This window comes from Cynara cardunculus, unplaced genomic scaffold (assembly GCF_001531365.2).
Source record: "Cynara cardunculus var. scolymus isolate 2C unplaced genomic scaffold, CcrdV1 Un_Scaffold_2731, whole genome shotgun sequence".
Classification (NCBI taxonomy): domain Eukaryota; kingdom Viridiplantae; phylum Streptophyta; class Magnoliopsida; order Asterales; family Asteraceae; genus Cynara; species Cynara cardunculus.
In genome coordinates, this window is record NW_020201198.1 from 33,355 (window position 1) to 55,096 (window position 21,742).

General features: G+C 36.7%; 1 protein-coding gene across 3 annotated transcripts in view; it reads left to right on the forward strand.

Moving 5' to 3' along the window:
* LOC112503239 (protein timeless homolog) overlaps positions 1–21,639 on the forward strand; it is a 25,532-nt gene extending 3,893 nt beyond the window's left edge. For 2 of the 3 annotated variants that reach the window (XM_025107298.1, XM_025107299.1), the window contains 12 exons: positions 6,001–6,213; positions 9,479–9,645; positions 10,274–10,352; positions 17,370–17,900; positions 17,982–18,364; positions 18,579–18,695; positions 18,787–18,888; positions 18,998–19,183; positions 19,309–19,377; positions 19,489–19,713; positions 20,166–20,270; positions 21,185–21,639. In XM_025107298.1, the coding sequence (XP_024963066.1) occupies positions 6,001–6,213; positions 9,479–9,645; positions 10,274–10,352; positions 17,370–17,900; positions 17,982–18,364; positions 18,579–18,695; positions 18,787–18,888; positions 18,998–19,183; positions 19,309–19,377; positions 19,489–19,713; positions 20,166–20,270; positions 21,185–21,452 (2,445 nt within the window). In that variant the 3' untranslated portion in view covers positions 21,453–21,639. The remainder of the gene's footprint in view (positions 1–6,000; positions 6,214–9,478; positions 9,646–10,273; positions 10,353–17,369; positions 17,901–17,981; positions 18,365–18,578; positions 18,696–18,786; positions 18,889–18,997; positions 19,184–19,308; positions 19,378–19,488; positions 19,714–20,165; positions 20,271–21,184) is intronic. The other variant, XM_025107300.1, reaches the window with a different exon arrangement.
* The last annotated feature ends 103 nt before the right edge of the window (positions 21,640–21,742 follow it).

Consider the following 21,742-nt stretch of genomic DNA (forward strand, 5'->3'; position numbering starts at 1 on the left):
TTTAACAACTAACCCCTCCTTCTGTAAGTGAAACGAATAGGAGGTTTATCAATACCTCCCTCCAAAGCTTTCACCTTGTCCTCAAGGTGACTATTGGGATACTGCTGAATCAAGGCTTCTAAATTTTTTCCATGTAGCTTCAAAATCTGGCAACCCTTTCCATTTAACCAAAACTTCTAAGCTTCTTGGATCACCTTGCACAATTGCTCTTGTATCTAACAAAGATTTAGGTTCCACTTGTAATACCAATTCTTCAGTCAATTGAGCTGGAATGTCTTTCGAAGATGCACAATTTCCCACAGCTTTTCGAAGTTGAGATACATGGAAAACAGGATGCATCTTCGCCTCCTTTGGTAAATCCAAACGATAAGCGACTTTACCAATCTTCTTCAACACTTTATAAGGACCATAGAACCGTGCTAACAATTTTGGGCTGTTCCCTTTAATTAAAGATTTCTGTCGGTACGGTCTCAATTTCAAGAACACCCACTCACCCAAAACCAAATCCAGCTCTGTTCTTTTTAAATCGGCACGTTGCTTCATTCTGCATTGGGCTTTCAAGAGATGCATTCTCACTTCATCCCATATTTCATCCCGATTCATCAATTCGATATCGACTGGTTGGACTATGGAAGAGGAATTCTTATATCTTAACAAAGGGGGTGGATCTCGGCCATATAACACCTTGAAAGGAGAACATTTTTAAGGGCTGTATGGAAAGCTGTATTGTACGACAATTCAGCCCACGGTAACCATCTACTCCACTGACGTGGTCGATCTGAAATCCAACATCTTAAGTATTGTTCTAGCCCCCTGTTGACAACTTCTGTTTGTCCATCCGTCTACAGGTGGTAGGCCGTGTTGAACTTCAAAGTTGTTCCTTGCAGCTTGAATAACTCTTTCCAAAATATACTTTGAAACACTTTATCACGATCAGAAATTATAGAACTTGGTATGCCATGCAAGCGTACAATTTCTTTGACAAAAACCTCTGCTACAGATTGAGCTGTAAATGGATGCTTCAGTCCCACAAAGTGTGCATACTTGCTGAACCTATCAACCACCACCATAATAGAGTTCATTCCTCCCGAATTAGGCAATCCCTCAATGAAATCCATGGATATATCGTTCCATACCATACTTGGAAGTGATAATGGTTGTAGCAGACCCGACGGAGACCCACTTAACACTTTGTTTCTTTGGCACGTTTCACATTCTTTCACCATATTTGACGCATCCTTTCTCATGCCTACCCAGAATAATTCCGCCGCCATTCTTTGGTATGTTCTTTCTTCTCCATTATGACCACCAATGGGAGACGCATGGAATTCTTCGAATAATAAGGAGATAATTTCTGATTTCCTCGAAATCACCAATCTGCCTTAAAAAAATAACAGATCTTGCTGCAACTCAAACCCTTTATATGCTCCTGCATCTTCCAATAAGTCTTCTTTTATTTTCATCAAGAACTCGTCTTTCTCCAACTCTTTTTTAAGATTTTTCCACTGTTTCCATGAGGGTACACTTAAATTCGAACATTCCAAGCTTTCTTCCTTACGGGAGAGTGCATCGGCAACCTTATTTGCACTCCCTTGTTTATACACAATCGAGAGATTATATCCCATCAGCTTGCTCATCCATTTATGATATTCCTGTTTCACCACACGCTGTTCCAACAGGTATTTCAGACTCTGTTGGACGTTGCGAACTGTAAAGTGTCGTCCCAACAAATAAGGTCTCCATTTTTTAACTGCTAGAACAATGGCCATAAGTTCCTTCTCATACGTTGATTTCAGCCGAGCTCTCGTTCCCAACACCTGACTAAAATAAGCCACCTTTTGTTCGTTCTGCATCAAAACAACCCCTAAACCAAATCCCGAAGCGTCCGTCTCTACCACAAAATCTGACGAGAAATCAGGAAGTTTAAGCACCGGAGATGAGGACAAACTCTCCTTTAATTTTTCAAAAGCCACTTGTGCCTCCTCGTTCCAACCAAATTGATTTTTTTTAGCAAATCCGTTAGAGGACTAGCTATGACTCTGTATCCTCTAACGAACTTTCTGTAATATCCCGACAATCCCAGAAAACCTCTTAATTCCGACACTGTACTGGGCACTTTCCAATCTAGTATTGCCTTTGATTTTAGAATCATCAACCTCTACTCCTTTACTGGAAATGATGTGGCCTAAATACCCCAAACGCTCCCGACCGAATTCACATTTTTTCTTGTTGGCATACAATTTATAATGAGACAACAATTCAAACACTTATCTCAAATGGTCAAGATGTTCCTCCATTGATCGGCTGTAAACCAATATGTCATAAAAAAAAAACTAACACAAACTTCCGCAAACAATCCTTGAAAACTTCATTCATCAGCCCTTGAAATGTAGATGGTGCATTTACTAAACCAAAGGCATTACCTTGAACTCGTAGTAACCTTGGTGCGTTCGAAACGCCGTTTTTTGAATGTCTTCATCCTTCATACGTATCTGATGATAACCTGACTTTAGGTCAAGCGTAGAAAACACTTGAGCACCATGCAACTCGTCTATGACCGGTATAGGAAATTTGTCTACAACCGTTGCCTTGTTTAAAGCCCTATAATCGATGCAAAATCTCCAACTGCCATCTTTTTTCTTTACTAACAATACCGGACATGAAAACGGGCTGCTGCCCGGTCTTATAATTTCTGCTTCTAACATCTCCTTTACCAATTTTTCGATCTCGTCCTTCTGATAATGAGGATAACGATAGGGCCTTACATTAACTGCATCTGTACCCTCTTTCAAAATAATCCCATGCTCCTTACCTCTTATTGGTGGTAACCCCGGTGGCATATTAAACACATAATCAAATTCTTTCAAAACAGTTTGTACCGTTGGTAAAACTTCTTGAGTCACTTCATTTGTCAACATACAAGCCCCAAACTCCACTAACACAGCTTGACCTTCCTGTTGGATTAGTTTTTCCATAGCCTTCAATGAAACTAAACTAAAGATCTACCCAATGCTGGATCATCATTCAATGCCACCGACTTTCCTCCGACCATGAACTTCATAATCTGCTGCTTACAGTTGCTATAGGTCGATCCCAGAGTTTCCAACCATTGTATGCCCAAAATCACATCGCTATTACCCAATTGAATGGGCAAAAAATCCTCGACAACGTCTAAACTTTGCACTGTCAAAATAACATGTCTACAAATTCCATCTCCCCTCACCTTATTCCCCGTCCCCATCGTTATCGTATACTCCTTCGTCTTATCGACCTTGAGATTCAATTTTTTAACAATCTCATTTGAAATGAAATTGTGCGTCGCACCGCTATCGATGAGAATTACATCCTTTTGGTTTTCAATGAATCCTTCTATCTTCATGGTTTTAGGATTCGTTAATCCGACCACCGAGTTAAGATGAACCTCCACGTCTTGACCCACATCGACCACATCAGCTGCGTTTAAAGCTGTACTTTCATTACTATTGTCACCCGACTCTATTACATCTTCCTCCTGAACCAGCAAAACATTCAATTCTTTCTTCTTATACTTATGGCCCGGTGAATATTTCTCATCGCAACGATAACAGAGACCCAAGGCTCGCATCTGTTGTACCTCCTGATCGGACAATCTTCTGTATTTAGATCCCGTTTTGTTCGTCGATTTAACCACCGTATTAGAATTATTCCCTGAATTAGTACTACCATGGATACTCCTATTACCAGCAAACATAGCAAACGATTTCTTCGATCCAGACATCGACCTTTCTTTTGCAATCACAGCATTCTTCACTTCAATTTTTATTGCTAACTCCATCGCTTCCTCCAACGTTACTGGACTTAAAAGACGTACCTCTGCTTAATTGAATTTTCCAAACCGTTTATGATTTGACTCATAAACACTTCCTCTGGAATTCCTTCTACTGGTGCAGCCAACTCCACGAATTTCATCTTAAATTCCTCCACCGTACCTTCTTGTTTAACGGCCAGAAACTGTTCGCATAAAGTTCCTGCCGCCATTGATCGGAATTGACGCAAAATCAATCTACGCAGATCCTCCCAACGTAAAATTGGATGACGTCTATTCTCCCATTGAAACCATTTCAAAGCTGATCCTTCAAATGCTATGAAAGAAACATCAATTTTTTCTTATGGTGATAATCGATTCAAAGAAAAATACCGTTCTGCTCTAAGAACCCAACCATCTGGATCGCTTTCGTCAAACGCTGGAATTTCAAGCTTCCGGCCTTTCACAGCTAGGAATCGACTCGATTCCTGTTTTTCATCGTTCCTCCTCTTCGATCTTCCTGAATCATCCACGTCTTCTCCATCCGACGAACCTGTTGAATTCAATTTACTAGCCATATCGCTGCTTAATTTCTCAATCTGCTATACAATTCGTTCCAAACTTTTCTCGATTGAACCGACGCTGCTTTCTAAATCTTCAATTCTTGTTGCCGCACTCCTTGTTGCCATGGCTGGATCTTACCGCTCTGATACCAATTTCATGTAAACTGATAACAATTGTCGGTTGTTTATTGCAATCAAAACAGAAAATGGAATATTTCAGACTTTCGAGAGGTCTGGTTCTCTCCCAAAGAGTTTACACTCACTTTGAAAAATACAAAAAACAAAATATCTCAACCACTAACAACTCAGCTCCACTTAAAGGAAACTTGCCGCCTTATTCTACCCAAGAGTACCAAAAATACCCTTCATTTATTCACAATAACAGCTAAGACCCTTTAACAACTAACCCCTCCTTCTGTAAGTGAAACGAATAGGAGGTTTATCAGATTTCAAGTCAGGATTCATTACTTTCTATGTTAATAGGTGTCACAGTGTTTTGCTTGAATTGTTGCCCTCCTTCATGATAGAGTCAATTCATATGAGAATTGTTGAACTTCAAGTGTGATGTGTCGATTGTTTGCACACTGAATAGTATGGTTTAATAACGACCAAGCTGTTTTGATAGTTTTGGTTATGTCATTACTTTGACTTGTTAATCCATATATGTACTTGGTATTTGTTGTAGCATACTTTGATCTAGGATGTTACTAAGATGATATGCCAGTGTCATGACAATCCTGAAATTAATAATAAGGTTATTGTTATTGAGAACAAGTATATGTGAATGGAGGAAATGAGTTTCATTGAATTTAGGTATGCATGATATTCAGGTATCTTAATACCCCTCTTTTAGACGAAGAGGGGCTACCGTCGACCGATAGGGAGACTAAAAGCAATCAATCTTGTAAAAGACCTGATTAGTATTAGCATGGAGTTTGGCATCTCTGATGTTGAATTATTTCTTATATGATGCTAAATCTCAAGGGACCCAACTATAGATTGACTTGATGGTAAGGAGATACTTGAGTCCTTGGTTTCTTATATCTGCTTTACAAGGGAAGTAGAAACTGTAGAGAATTATTGCAGTCTGATAGATTCATTTGGAACAATTACCTTAATGTACCCAGACGGGGTTCAGAACTCTATTTTGCAGGGTGGATGTTACTTCCAACTTCAAAGTTTTCTCTTTTATGCCTTTAGGATTCTTTTTATTGTGTTTTTTCTACTCTGGTCCATTTTTCTTTCCACAACTAAATCTTCTGTCTGAAAAGAACTGAAAGACTGTTAATAAGGCATGTGTAAACTAAGTGAATTCCAGTTGCTGGTAGATTGAGGTGGCCGTCCTGTTCAATCACTTTTTCTAGCATCAAACAATATTCTTTCTATGTAGTAAACGTAACACCAACCCGATCTTGAAAGAAAGGAACTTGGAATTCTAAAGGTAACGTTTGTGTCTCTTACTTGCAAGAAATGTGAATTGAAACGACTGAAATAAGTTTTATTGTGCATAAACATTTGGTTTCTGTAGTTCTTATTGATGTGACCCTGAAGGAATATGGTTTCTGCTGTTTCTGCTTTATGGTTGCATCTGTAAATGGCTTTCCCTGTGCCACTATAAAGTATTGCCCTAATAGGCTTTTGATGCTTCAACAGCCTGATGCTGAGGTCAGTATATCTGAGTCTTTTGGAGATCATGATGCTGATAGTACTTTTTTTAAAGGCAACATATGTGGGTCAATTTCTGAAACAATGAACGAGTCAATGTTCCTACTTGTCATATCAAAGTGGCGTACTGCATTTGAAGGTTTGAAGGAAACGAACAACTACAAATTTCTTTCTGCAGCAGGATCCCTCATGAAAATAATGGTGAGATAACACTTGAAGAAGTCACTGATGTGTGATCCTTTTTAATCCTTTTACATGGCACCAAATAAAAGCATCGAAATCAAGTTAAACTAATGAAATGTGACACTCATTCAACGATGTAATCATGCGCTTTGAAAAATATGTGATTATGTGTTTTCTAGAATGTCTCATCCTCAGCTACATCTGATATGGTTATGCAACAAGGTATTGGGATCATCTACCTCATCTACTTATCAAAAGCCATATCTGTAGATAGAGCTATATGCATGTACATATACCATACCAAACTTTTTGCACATTTATTCATGGAAATTTGAATAGCATTGACTTTATCACCCACTATGCTAAACTAGTATTTATGCTAAACATACTTAAACATGTGAATTATGCCATGGGATCTAAAATTGCAACCCTTTGTATGTATCTTGTATATGCTATATGGAAAGTATTAATAGACTATAGGCAAGCCAGTGAGCATATGCCATCTATTTTGCATTCGGTGTAGGTTAGTTTGGAAGGGGAAAGACCCAGTTCCATTGTAAAAGATCTGATATGTGCATCATGATTATTTTTAATCTATTAGTAACATCTTCTCCGGTATCTCTCATAACCCATTTTATTGTTGCAAGCATATAATAGGTCTACGTACACCACAAAAGGCCATAGTTAAATATTGATTTTTCTGTCTCACGAGAAGTCATCATCTTTTCGTGGTATGTCCCCTCTAGAGTTTCAATATTTCACATTGTTGTAAAATAGTTCAGATTTTTGGGAAATAAACTTGTTGAAGCTAGAGCTGCATGTACTCATTATAAAAGTAGTTGTTGTAATGTTATTCGTTTTGATCTATTATATTTTTCTTTGTTTGAATACAAGATAGATAGGCATTGGACATGTATAAATAGTCGACTACTTTATTGATCCTTGTATCGTATATTGTTGAATTTTTCATGAGATGGAGGTAGTATTTTAGTTTTACTTCCAAAATTATATTTGCAAAGTTTGGACACTTGCATGGTGTTGAGATGCTATATACTAGAGTGTCTTCAGGATGATAATGCTTGTATTTTTTTTGAGGATGCAGGTCAGTAGTCACTACACACGTTCTAGGAAATAGTCTTTAAGGGTTTGCTTTTTCTTCTTAGGCTATCTCAGACTTATTCCCTTTTTGTAATGTTTTATATTCCTGATACTACTAGGCAAAGATGACTCACTGTGAAAGGAAACAGAAAGCAGCGAATTACTGTTTTATATAGCAGACTTTGATTATCCGTTTCTTAATCTTCCATGAAACACAATAACTAATCGTAGACCTTTCGGCAATTGGGTGCCCTACTGTGTCAACATCTAATTGAATTCTTATCCTGCCAGGTCTGTCTTGTGAGAAGTCTTCTACTTCATAGTATATATGATCTATTTGAATGCCTCTCCCAATAGCATCTGTAAAGTTTGAAAGCTACAAAGAAAGTATGGGAAAATGTAAATGATTTTGTATTTAATTAGGAAGCTAATTTATCAGGAAATTGTATATAATCCCGTAAGATCATACAATCAGGGATTTCATAGGGTAGTTTCCTTATTATGAGGCTTAGCCAGGTGTATATATTTTATATAATTTCAGTCCATGATAATAATTTAAAACTCTAAATCTGTTAGAAAGTGTAGGGATAAAAAATTTAACCTGCTAAATGCACTTACAGCATATGCAACTTTTTCTTGTGTTTTAATAGGTTATCATAGCTTCATCAGAATTAGATACGTATTTCTTTCACCAATATATCTGTCTTCTATTACTTATGTTGCATATACAAGCTAACATAGTTGTCTAGTTGCTTTTACCCATGAAACTATTTTTCTCGAATCATCATTCCAATGAATCAATCTTGCATCTCATGATAGTCCCTTTGGTGTAGACTTCTCTCTCTCTTAGATAATCGGTTTCCTTGGATACTTTAGAACTTGTCCACTTCCTTACCCTACTTCTCTTGAGCATTAACTGTTATTGATCATGAGAATGTGGTCTTGTACCATTAAATGTTGATTATGACTTCAAGAGACTCGAGCAAAAAACATTTCCATTTATGTGGCTTCAAAATAAGTTTTGGATTAATAAAACACACAAATCTAAAAACATCAGTAAGGTAGGAAATCTAGGTGTAATATAGTAGAACCGCATGATACAATTTGTTGCTTCATCGTAAAATCTGAATTTTGTTGTATGATTTTTTGACAGCTATGTATACGAGGTTAATCATATTTGTACTAGACAACGGGTCCAAATTTTTTGTGGCATATGTTTGCCACTCCCATGAGTTGCATCTATTTATGTTGTTGACAAGTATTCACTCTTAAGAATTTGTGTTATATAGCCATGCAGCAGGAAATGATTACCCCTCAAGAGCGCACAATCTGGTTTTTGTAAGCTTGCTTATTTGAAAGTGCTCCATGGGTTGCAAATGGATGCATTTAATGAAGCTTCATCAAGATGACTCTTTGTAGCTGAAAGCTGCTCCCAGACCCATAGGATGGTTAATGGATAGACTTTTTATTTTTTGTGAATATGGCCTTCTGGATCTATATTGCTATACTTCGTATCAGAAGTCATTTCTCTATGGCTTTCTTGATAGGGTTTCAGGTTACAGATCTAAGCAGGGATTACTATAGTGAATTTTGTTGATTTGTGTGTAATTGAAAATAGAAACTTTTGAATAAAGATGGAAAGTGTTTTTAAAGAAGCACTCTACTTGTTGGGAAGCTTAATTGTTTGACAGTCACTCAAACAAGCATTGCATTCTAGAGAAATGTGGTTAGTAGCCATTAGAATGTTATTCTTCTTATCTTATTGCGTCTTAAAAGTGCTCTAATATCATATACATAATTAGGGTCATTATGTGATGAATATTAATGGAAGGAGTAGCCAAAATGATATACATGAGATGCACCCTTAGGTATAGAAAGCAAAAGAGAAGATACAATACCTACAGGATTTGTTTGTGTCAATCATGAGATTTTGCAGACTAAAACAGCCTAAAGATTGTTTTATCGGGAGCCGGCTTGTGCTGGATTCCTGCATACATCTGGCAGGCATCGCAGCTCTTAGCATATATTCAAATAGAAAAGAAGTAATTTGCTTGGGATAGACCAAGGTTTCTTTTTATATTTATCATACAATTAGATGTTTTATGTTTGTTGTTGAATTTTCAAACTTTAACTGAAGTTGCTGAACAGTTTCAGTTTTAAGTGTATGATATTTATGTTTTTGCAGATACACATGTTAGATTTGGTTCTTAAAATGTCAACTGAAGATTCCAAGGAGCCTCAAACTGCCCGTGTTCTTCTTTACAAGTTATTTTATGATCAGACAGATCTAGGGATGACCTATTTCCTGTTCAATCTGATCAAGTCATTTAATGCGCACAGACAACCAAAAAGGTTCATCTCTTTCTTCATGATAGAATTATAGTTCTGTAATGACTTGCATTGTATTGTTTGAGTAAAATATTTCTTGGTCATTCTACAACTAAAGCTATTTGTTTGACTATTTTATCTCGTGTTGCAATAACTTTTTGCTCATTGGTGCTACCATCTGTTAAAAATGTAGTCACTCAATTTGCATGTTATTCCCATAAAGCTCACCGAGTTGACATAGTTAACTTTTTAAGGGCAACTGGTCAATTCAGCTTTTTGGTTGGAAAGTAGATTGGTGTACAAGGGGTTGAAACAGCAGGTACAATGTCCAAATAAGTAATTTTGGCTGTTACAGTGGTCAAAATACGTTAATCAATGGTAAAGGCCCAATCAAGTACTTCTTTCACCTTTTTCTATAGTATTCATATTGCAGTTTCTTTATCATAAGTCAATTCCAGAAAACATAATCAAGCATGTATAATTGATGAAGAATGAATACATGTGTCTTAAGTGAGGGGGTCTTGATAAGCTTAACATTTGTTACTCAAAATGATAACTTCTGCAAATAAAACAGTATCATATTTTTCTAGAAATATATTGCTGCTTTTTGTTCACTTCAATATTTTTGTTTCATCTTTTGTTCTTTTATCAGTGATCTTGCTGATCTGGTCGAGACAATTCATATAGTCATACGGCTGATGGAAAACCTTCAAGCACGTGGTTCACTGAGGGTAAGTTATGTTCTGGTGGCTTTTATTTTTACAATCATAGGTGGACATGGGTCCACCATGACATGCTTGTACATTCTACTCTGACTATTATAAAGTAAAGATGAAGTTATGTCTTCCCCATATAGGATTTTAGGTGTTAAAATTCAATTATCAGTTACATGTTCTATGAGATTTTTGTCAAGTACATACAAGCGTTACCAACCATGAAGAGAATAATCATTTCACAGATAGGAGTTGCATGTGGAGTGTATCTGAAAGAACTTGATAACAAGAAAGTGAACCAAGGTTAATCAATTGTTTAGTTTGACCATTGTTATAGCGGATATGAAGTCAAATAAAAAAGGAGTATGGAGCTTAGAATCTTTGAATGTTTACAAAGTTAGAAATTATCTAAAACTAAATGACGTTGGTCTGGAACCAAAACTACATTTATTTAGTATATGTATGTCAAAATATAGATAAAAATGATACAGCCGTGTATGTTTGTATATAACCGATATTTTGTATTAGAAAATAATAAATTTAAAACAAAATGGTTACTTGTCTGGTAATGGATCAAATAGATGCCTGTATAGTTATAACATTTATATGTCTTAAGTTGATGGTGGGGATTAGGTGTCTTACGATAGTGAAAGGGTTACTGTGGGGAGATCCACGCTAGAGCGGGGCACTGATTGCCCACCTCTTTACCTTAATATAAATAAGAATCTTTAGTTCATTTCTCTCTCTTTTGCTCTTTCAAAGAGTCCAACAAGAAGCTTTTAGGAAAGAAAACACACCACGTGAAGAGTGGAGAAAACAAGAGGAAGTAAAGGAGCAATGGGAACTTTGTAGAAACAAAATTTTTTCTACACAATAACTACAAGGTGATTACTTGTTTTTGTTATAATGTGATACATGCAATGCATTTACTTTACAAACATGAAAGTATGTCTCATACTTAGGATTGTCATGGATTAAATGGTCAAGAATCTAGCATCTTTTGATATCATGATGATCATCTTTTGATACATCTTTTTGAGAGTGGTAGGGTCATGACGAGTTTTAGAAAATTTATGAATCATGCTTTCATTTGAGTATATGTTACATTATTCATGAAACGTATCTTAATTTGATTACAAGATAGAACATCATTTCAACATGAAAAATGATTTATTTTCATGGATTGCATAATCAAAATCATGCTTGCATACAAGTCACTTAGTTCTTGAAAGAACATTGGTTATGGCCTACGGGATTGTTATAATTAGGAATATGGTTCATTGAAGAGTTGCTTCAAGATGCTTCTTCTTAGTTCTTTGTCGTATTGGGCGTTTTCTAATGGTCGTAGAATCAGAGTTTGAAGGTTTTGTCGTTTGTTGGGTTTTTTGGAGACTATTTAAAAGAGTTGCTTCTGTTGACTTGGCTTTCTTTTCGTATAGTGCATGCATGATTTTGATGATGCATGGTGAAATGGTGTTGAATCAAATGTAATTGTGTCATAGAATCGGGCAATATGCTGAAGTGGTGTAGAATAATGATGCTCATGACGCAAGCTTGCCCACCACCTAGGATTGATGGATATCTCAATTCCAGCTAGGTGTGATTAAACAAGCCAATAAAGACGTTTCTTCTACTTTATCAGCTTATTTTTTTTTTGGGGGGGGGGATAGGTTACACTTTTTGGCTTTAAAATGGAAGCTGTCTGTTCATAGAAGGGGTATGCGTTGGCTGGCTCTATGACGAACAATCTAGGATTCTACTTTTTCTGGATCTCATCATGCAAAGGTATGACTGAAGTCCTTCATAAAGGACCTTGTCTTTTCTTTGGTATCCCCATCTTTTTTGAAGTTTGGGAACCAAATACGTGTTCTGTCAAGAAGGATTTTAGTTCTTGTGTTCCGTGGGTAAAATTCCTCAAATGTTCCGTTAGTAGCCATCAAGGTTTTAAAGAATGGAAACAAGCCTCAAAGCGTTTTCTTATTAGGCACATGAGGCGTTAACCTCGAAGCGGTTGAAGCGTAAGCCCCAAAAAACCAAACAATAGATGCATAACACCTAGCAAACAAACATACTTCCATATATGTACTAGTATGAGTTAGCAAAATACACCAAAACCAGAAAAAAAAAAAATATATATATATATATATACACACATATAGGCGAAAGATCGTGGTGAAGGAGAGTTAAGGTGAGAAACGTAAGAAGAGATTTGGACCCTTGATCACCTTTAATCTCAAACCCACCCATGAATCGCGCTTGATACGGGGATTGACCCGGTGCATCTCATCCTAATATGTATCCAAGGGTGGAGAGAGAAGGTTGATGGCAGTTAAGATATAGAGAGGGAAACGATCGGTTGCTGAAAGTACCGGCGGATGTGCAAGCCAATGGGGAGCTTAAGCATAATCTAAATGTTCTTGTTCTAGAGGGTGAGGGGATGGCTAAGAGCATCTCCAACAGATACTCTATAGTTTATCTTAAAATAGTGTATCAAAAGTCAAATTTTCTAAAAAAGTTACATCGAATTCATACGGTTACTCTAATTTAGGGGTTGTTTAGTTCATGCCAGGGAATGAAAATGGGAATGAATTTTCATTCCCCAAAGTTTAATCTGGAATGAAAATTTGGGCTTCTTGGGGAATGAGCCCATTATATTATATAATACCAAACAAGTTCTTTTATTTTCATTTTGGATGGTTACTGTTTAATTCTCTAAGCAAACACCGCCTAAGAGATTCAACGTTAATTATATTATTTAAATATTCTATACTATATCATCTCATTACATTTTAAAAGAACTTTACAAAAATTATAACACATTCAACCTCATTGGTAGAAACAATTAAAAATAATATATCTCTCTCAATATTAACTTTTAGAAATTTCTCCAAATTTGGAGATCTCTACGTTCTCTTCTTTTTTCTATTATAGAGAACACTTTAGCATAGCTGTTGGTGCAAAAAAACTCTTAGATCTCCAAAATCTCTACTTTAGCATAGTTGTTGGAGATGCTTTGAAGCTTTTGGTTTGTGTGCAATATTGTTGGGAACTTCCTCTTTGTGTTGTGCAAGGTGTTTGGGCAATCTACTTCCTCATATGTGAGAAAGGCTATGCTAGAGGCCAAAGATAAGCATAAAGTGATTATGTTTCAAAATCGGTGATGAATGATGATGATTTACTTCGGTGTTAAAGGAAGGGTGTGCTCGTAAGGATGCAGTCAACTCGACAGAATATCCATCAGAATGCTCAGCTTGATTGTGAACGGGTGAGAATTGGGGTTTCGGGAAAGTCTTGTAAATGTCCATAAAGCATCTTAAGGGACTGCATTCTGCTTATAACATTGTGTTTTCCAATGCTCCTAAATGGCTGTACTGTGAGGTTAAGGGTGATAAGAGCATGAGTGAGAGGGATGGTCTTGGAAGAGCTGAAAGAGTTCCACTGAGGAATGGTATTGAACTTGCTTGGGATCAAGACTGAGAGGAATCAAGTTCTGAATGTTGACCGTTTGGGCATGGTGAAGAAAAGAGGATGGTGGGGGTATGTTGTCTTTTTGTGCTTGGTTAGTCATTGTTGATGACGCTTAAGAGCATAGGAGAGAGCAAGGTTTAACAACCACTGCACAAGGTACAACAACTATTGCACAAGTTATAACAACAATTGTACCAGGGTCAATAATGCGCTTAAAGCAATCGTGTAAATCAGGGGACAAAATAAAGGGTCGATGAGGAAAGAGCAATGTAGATAGGGGAGGTTCAGTCGGGGAGCAAGGGTTGCATGGGGAAGAATGGCACTGCGGGGAGTTCGTTGGGTAATAGGGGTCGCAAGGGAGAAAAATGACGATTGTCAAAGGTAGGAGTGTGGTGCTCTGATACCATGTAAGAGGCAATCTCCATTGTATTCACAACAAATATATGGCATACAAAAGCATACCAAGGAAACCTACCATATACAACAAATCAAATCAAACCTAAGAAATATCATTTACATAATTACCATCAAAAGGCTGTGTCAAGATGAATGCATATTTAAGGAACATTTTAACCGGTTAATCCAAGGATGAATTTGCTTTTCCAAATAGTTCAGTGAATGCTTTTGTAAGTTCTTGGGAACACTTAATTTAAATGATTAATTTGGGGATTGGTTTGAAGTTTTAAAGTTTCGCCTTTTCACAAAGTCAAGGTCCTATTGCACAAGTCCAAAAATTTGGGATCATTTGATGAGTTTAAAAAATGCTAGTTTATCTAGTTCTGTTTTTGGAGTACTTGGTTTACCCCATTATTTACTCTCTTTGATCTATTTCTTTGGACCTTGTGCCAATTTGGAGTAAATTTTTTAGACTTTTGTAAGCATTGACGACATCTATTACCTTGCATTGTCTCTACCATAAATTTTGTAGCTCTCCATTTGTTTTAGCTCATTATCTTGAACAATGACGCAAAGTGTGAAGGGGAGTGGTCTTGTTGCAACTAACAAATGGATCTTGACGTGTCTAGTGCCTACCCAAATACATTTTTTGTTCTTAATGAAACATAATGAGACTTGATTTGCGCCACCACCGATTGACCGCATGTGCCTAACAGAGCACATCTAGATTAATTAGTGCTTAGATTTGACACTTGTTGGACACGTCTTTTCTAGGTTGAGACACAATGAGACCATGCTTTATTGCTAGTGTGGTTGGACTTCAAGACTGCTTTTCATGATGGCATTTTTGGGGAGAAATTTTATATACAACAGCCTTTTGGATCGGTTGGAATTTCACGTGGATCTTTTTTGGGTAGGGTAATAAGAGTCGGGACCCATCTTGATAATGACCTGGTATGGCTTCCTACTAAAATTCTTTGTTATCTAGACAATATATATATATATATATATATAGGAACGTTCAATTGAGAACCACATTTCCATTACAAACCATAGAACTACCGAGAGTGCGCCAGGTCTCCATATTCGTCATGAATAATGGACGTGAATTTTTTTCAACATTCATGATGAATGTCCCGGATACGTGGCGTGTTCTCGGTGGTTCCTTGATTAGCAATGGAAATGCGGTTCTCAACCGAACTTGCCTATATATATATACATATATAAGTGGAGCTTCAAATGAGAACACCACCTTTTCAAGGATTTGTGAGGACATGTGATCACCAAGACACAAAAAGTATGAAAAATTCTCGGACTTGGTTGAAAGATAAAATAAAGAAAGAAAGTAAAATAAGATGGAACTTTAGTTAACAAAAATGGACCTTCCCTACTCGATATGAGTAGTGATTGCTGCAATACGCTAATTGGTTGACTTGATGTTTCTTTTCCACTTATGATTCCACGCTTCTCTCTATATTGTTTCATTTCTTCTTAATGACACTTGGATTCAAAGGCACAAATGGGGGAATAGTTATCACTCTCATTAAGGTATCTCATTGCATGAAGTCCATTGAAGGTGACTGCTTGGTCATGCACATCGAGTAACTCTTTGAATGGTAACTCATCTTTTTCTTATTTTTTTAGCCTTTGAAGGTGGAGTACATAGGATTAACATTTGAAATAGGACTAACACCTATAATTTGAGGGTTTTGACTAGAGGATGAGTGAGTGGTGGTGGTTTTGGTTTACTTGCTTCTGTTGGTGCCGCATCAATGGTATCAAAGTATGGTAGACCTGTTGTAGCATTACTCTGCACAAATGATTTCTTTTTTACTTCATCGAGAATAACAATGGAAAGTCGGATCTTTTTTTTATCTCTCTTTTCTTTTGGTTGGGTTGGCATACTAACAACATCTGGCAATGTTGGTACAACGTCAGAAAATGTTGCTACAACATTTTTTTCAGTTTATTTTTCATAAAAAAATTTTAGGGTCATCGACGGGAGTTTTTCTATCTGGTCCTCATCTATTACAATCACTACCATCACATGTTCTTTCTCACTCTCTTCGAGTGTTCTAGTGTCACTAAGAATGGTTCCACTAGGCATATTTCTCACCTACTGACTAATGATAAAATTCTTCAACTTGCGTTTCTAGACAACTCTTTAAAATGACTGAAAAATTCTTAGTTTTGGCTGTCCTCGGCAATGGCGCTAAAAACTTGTCAGATTTATGCAACCTCAAAAGGCTACAACTATTGAGAATCCATGCATGTATACGTGTTCTCTCAATATCATCTTAAAACAAGTAATAATGTTAAGAATACCATATATTGATCTACAAGGACAGAAAAGTGAGGATTTCTAGCAAGTAAAACATGAAGTAAGATCTCAGATGGCAAATTCCATGAAATCGGTTCTGAGTAAGTTAATAACCAATAAAATGTAATGACAAGTAAAAAAACACATGGGTGCATATCAGGTTGGAGTTTCAGCACAAAAGTGCAACAGAACCTTGCTACCTCATAACATAAAAATTGAAAATTGCTGAAAATGAACTTGCTATGAAAATTGAAGAACTTGCTGTAGCACAACAGTTAACTAAAAGCTTCTCAATTGATAATTTACTTCAAACATAATACAAATACTGAAGGAGCAAAGTTCCAAGAGCTTTTTGCTTAGAAACTAAATGGCACATCTCTTATATAATAGGAGAGATTGCCCAAAAGCTAGAACACGATGACAAAAACACAACATCCATCACGTCTAACCTAGAAAGAGTCAACTACATTTAAATAAACTAAAGTAATATGAGACCATCCCCTCTTGCATATCGAGCCAACTCTTCTGCATGCTTGTGATTCTTTGTTTCAAAAAGTTGAAGAAGTCTTCAACTAACTACTTGTAACTTAACTAAATCATCAACCGAGCTAGTTCCAGATGTTGTGACAGCTTGCTACAGCAAGTCAGAAGATTACTTTTCTTTATCTTTTTCCACACAAATATGACCGAATTATATAACTTAGCTCTTGAGTCGATAAAAAGTAAAATAAGAATAAAAAGACTCACACTTCAGTTTGGGAAAAAAAATAAGAGAAATAAAATCCTAAATGGGTGCTGAAATGCGCATTGCTGTTGCACTTATCAGATCCTAATTGTTGCATTTTTTATAGGTTGCCAAGAAGGCAAGGAAGAAAAGAAAGAAGAAAGCCTCAACAGCAAATAAGGATGCTCATGATGCAGACCAAGATACTGTTCCACAGGGGCATTTCGTTTCTGGGGGTGAACAAACTGGAAGTGTGAGCATGTTAGTGAAGGAAATGTCACGAGGTTCAAATGTCGATGAGAATGGAGATGAAGACATCGTTCATGGAGAGTCCGATCAGCCTGATGTAACTAAGCTGGAAACTCAAGGTACCGAACCCGAATGCAATGTGCAACAGATGGAAAACAGCAAGTGTGGAAACAGTAATGATGATTATGCCTCGGATGTTTCTTCTGCTGATGAACAGCTAGATGCAAAAAATGAAGTTGACTTTAAGGTATCTTCATTGGTCTCTTCCCTTGCAAACAACACCATAATCCAAAATTTGTGTTGGCTGCTGAAGTTTTACAAAAGCAATTCTATCAGAACAAATCATTACATTATATGCGCACTAAGAAGAATTTGTGAAGATATGGAGCTTTCTCCAATGCTATACCAGGTACAAGTTTGAACTGGTGTTAAAAACTAGTGAGGATTATAATCTATGTTATGTAATTTCACATGTGGATGATTTTTGCAGTTATCACTTCTGAACATATTTCATGCTATCCTGGAAGAGCAGAAGTCAACCCCATGCAAAGAATACGAGAATATTGTCTTATTTCTTACGAGTTTGGTTAGGAGAATGCTGAGGAAAATAAAGAGTTATCCCCTTCTTTTTGTAGAAGTTCTCTTCTGGAAGACACGTAAAGAATGTCATTATATTAATTGTGAATCAATGCTACAAGATCTTGGAAAAATGAGAGACAAGCATAGAAAGCAGGGAGATGATGCCCAACATGGAAATCTTGGTGAAGTTGGTACATTTGGTAGAAATGGATGGGTTCGAAAAAGCATCGGTGATGCACTTGGCGATGATGAAGCTGATGTTGTGGTACCAGATTGGAGAGATGATGACCAGAGGTAAGGATAATTCCTGGTACTTTGACCAATTTATTGTTATTCTTTCACTTATCATGGTAGTTCCTGGGGACACTTGGTTCTTCAGAAAGACTTCATTTCCAGTTTTATAATTGTTGTTTGAGATGAAAGGCAGTAGTATGTTCTCTGTTCTTATATTTACCAATATTGATGAACATCCTATTACCTGAGATTGTACATTTGTTCTATTGCTTAGTGAGGAAAATCCTGATGATGTCGGGATTCAGAAGACATTGAAAAGAAGAAATTTAGATGTTGAAGGAGAGATAGAAAGCATCAATGAAGGAACCAACACAGTGGAAGAATTCAACAAGTATTACTTTCCCTACCATTTGGCCTTCTGTTTAAGTATGCTCGTATTGGTCTTGCTTTCCCGACTCTTTGTTATTTCTTCGTTCTTGCAGTAAATATCCTATTCAGCACAAGCACGAAAGGGTACGTAAAAGGTTGAAGCCACTTGTTGTTGATGATGCAATGGAAGAAAAGCTGAAGGACCTTTACGAAAAGTAAGTGCTGCAACATTTACTTTTTCTATGACTTGCCAAAAAAATATATGAATTCTAATAAAGTGCACTTGCTGAATTGTTACCTTGCCAAATGAAATGGCCATTATAGATATAAAGATTGTCCAGATCTCAGTCATCGTATAGTAGCAGAACTTAATTTGGAAGTTTCACCAGCTCAGATTTCCAAAAAGCTTAAACAGATGGGATTTAAATTTCCATCAAAGAGGAGAATGGCTGGTATGGATGTCTCTAATATTCATGTAAAAGACACGGAGGCAGCACTGGAACAACCTCCGTAAGTACCTTATGCTGTAGCGTGCTGTATTTGTGATCGGCTTGAGCTGAGATAGATGTGACATGTTGGTCTTTTTACTACTTCAACTCCAGTTACTGATGCTAACTCTGGGTCTTCGCTCTCAGGTTCATCAGAAAAAGAGTAGGTGCATTTAGTGAAGAGAAAGAGATGAAGATTAAAACTTTATTTGAGCAGTGAGTTCCTGAATTTTTGTATATTTAAGAACATGTCGATAATTAGAAAAAGGAAGAGATTGAGTTTGTTGGTTATAAATTTCCATTCTGAAATTCTTTTATTCTATCAAGGTTTAAAGATCACAAGAAGTGCAGCCACATGATTGCAAGTGCACTAGATGGTCATGGCACATTTACAGCAGCACAAATTTCTCGCAAGCTCAGGCAACTTGGCTTGCGTCTACGTAAACCGAAGTCAGGTGATAATGTGTATTTGAAGGATGAAGATGGTAATGATTTCCCTACAGAAGATACAGCGGAGTCAGATGGTGAAACACTATTATCACTAAAGAAAAGGTACCATATTTGGAAAATGCTCGGATTATTATGATTTTCCTTGTTTTGTAAAGGGTTGAGATTCCTATCAAACGTGGTCGAACTTCTCTCTCCAGTAACCATTTACTTAGACTTGTTACAGGACTCCTAAAATCACATATATTTATCATTTAATTGCACTGCTTGATAACTGTAGTCACTCTTCATGCTTGTATTCTACATTTGATGACGTGCTTTCTTTGATAAGAAAGGCACTCCTTATGCCCAGCATTATATTTATATGTTTCTTGCTTTTGTCTCATTTTCCAATATAGATGAGGTTGTATCAATGTTTTTCTAAATCTTATGTAAAGATCATTACACGTTTGATCAATTTGGTTAACTGATATCAGTTGAGTTTGAAGATGCATATGTATTATAGCATTCTAACGTTTACTTCTATATTTGGAGCTAATTTGCTTTTTTGATGTTAGGAGCAAAAAGAAGCAGAATTTGGTCCCAACTGAGGAAACGCCAGACCAGAATAATGACAAACTATTAGATGATTTTGATGACATCTTACTAAGCTCAGCGTTTAGGTAACATCCGTCTCTCCTCTCTCTCTCTCTCTCTCTCTCTCTCACTCATACACACACATACTTAGGGGCCCTTTACCTAAACACTTACCCGCTAAACGCTTAACGGTTAAATTCAACTCTATCGCTTACTTACCAGGTAAGATTTTAGTCTACCAAAACAACATTATATGTAACAATTTACCTGGTAAGCGCTAACCGTGGTAAGAGTCGTTGCCATCAGTTATCGGGTAAGACTCGGTCCTTGCCTTCGCTTTTACCAGGTAAGATTCTTGGTCCTTGTCATATCCATCCGATAAGGGAATATGACTTGATAAGCGTTTACCCGAGTAAGCATTTGGTAAATGTCCCCTTAGATACATAAGTACACACTTGCAATGCACCAGATACTGGATTCCACAACTTCATTTTACATGCCATGAGTGTTTTTCCCTGCTTTCAAATATTGAAAATTTATTTGATTTTCTTGCTTTAGAGTCTTCCATCAAAGCCTCTCCCATTAGTTTGGGAGTGAAGCTTCTGTCATAAGGTCTATTATGATTTTCAGGTTAGCTAGGGTTTCAAAATTATTCTTTTCTGTCTATAACTGCGGTTTAGATGCTTATAGTAGGGTTACATATTTATTGGAGTTTAGAAACACTCCATCTGGCTCAGGGTTGAACACACAAGTTTTTCTTGCATATCCTCTTTTCTTTACTCTGTTCTATGTAAAGAATTATCGTCTGCCCTTGCACGTGAATATGGCCGTATACAACATAAACGACACAAATATATTTGTTCCGTGTGTGTTATTGTTTGCCTTTTGTTTGGTTATCTTCAACAATCAATCCTTCCACAAAGTTTTACACTGTCGATTTTTTTTCCTAAGTTGGTATAACTTTATGCTCATACTAACATTTTTTTCTTTCCATAAACAGAAGTAATACATCGTCACAGACAAGAACTGCAGGAAGCCAAGCTGATTTGCTTAATCCCAATGGTGAAGTAGAAGCCAAAGTTAATAAAGCTGGAACCGGAGAACAAGAAGACGCCATGATGTCTGAAAATCCTGATACTATGCAGGATTACCAAGTTACTGATGACTTGGCTGATGAAGTAGCGGATTTTGGTAACAATGCATCCCAAAAAGCAAGTGGTTCGAGGCGAAAGCTGAGAATGGTGATAGATCCAGATGATGAAGATTAAAGAGATCACAACAGAAGGGATCATGTTCATGTTAGTAAAGAGTATAAAAGGCTTTGATGAAAATTGAAGATTAATGTCAGTGTTGGTTTGGCTTGTTTTATGTGCTAATTCCTTCTTATATTTTAGCCTAAGCTTTATGTTAATATAACCACCTTGATATCCTATAAAGAGGAGTGATTCCAATGCACAAAAAGGCTTCTTGGTTTTATATGGTTTATTTACCGAGGAATAATGTTAGCGATTTAACTCTCGTATAGCATCATCAATGAGACACCAAATTTACTTGGATC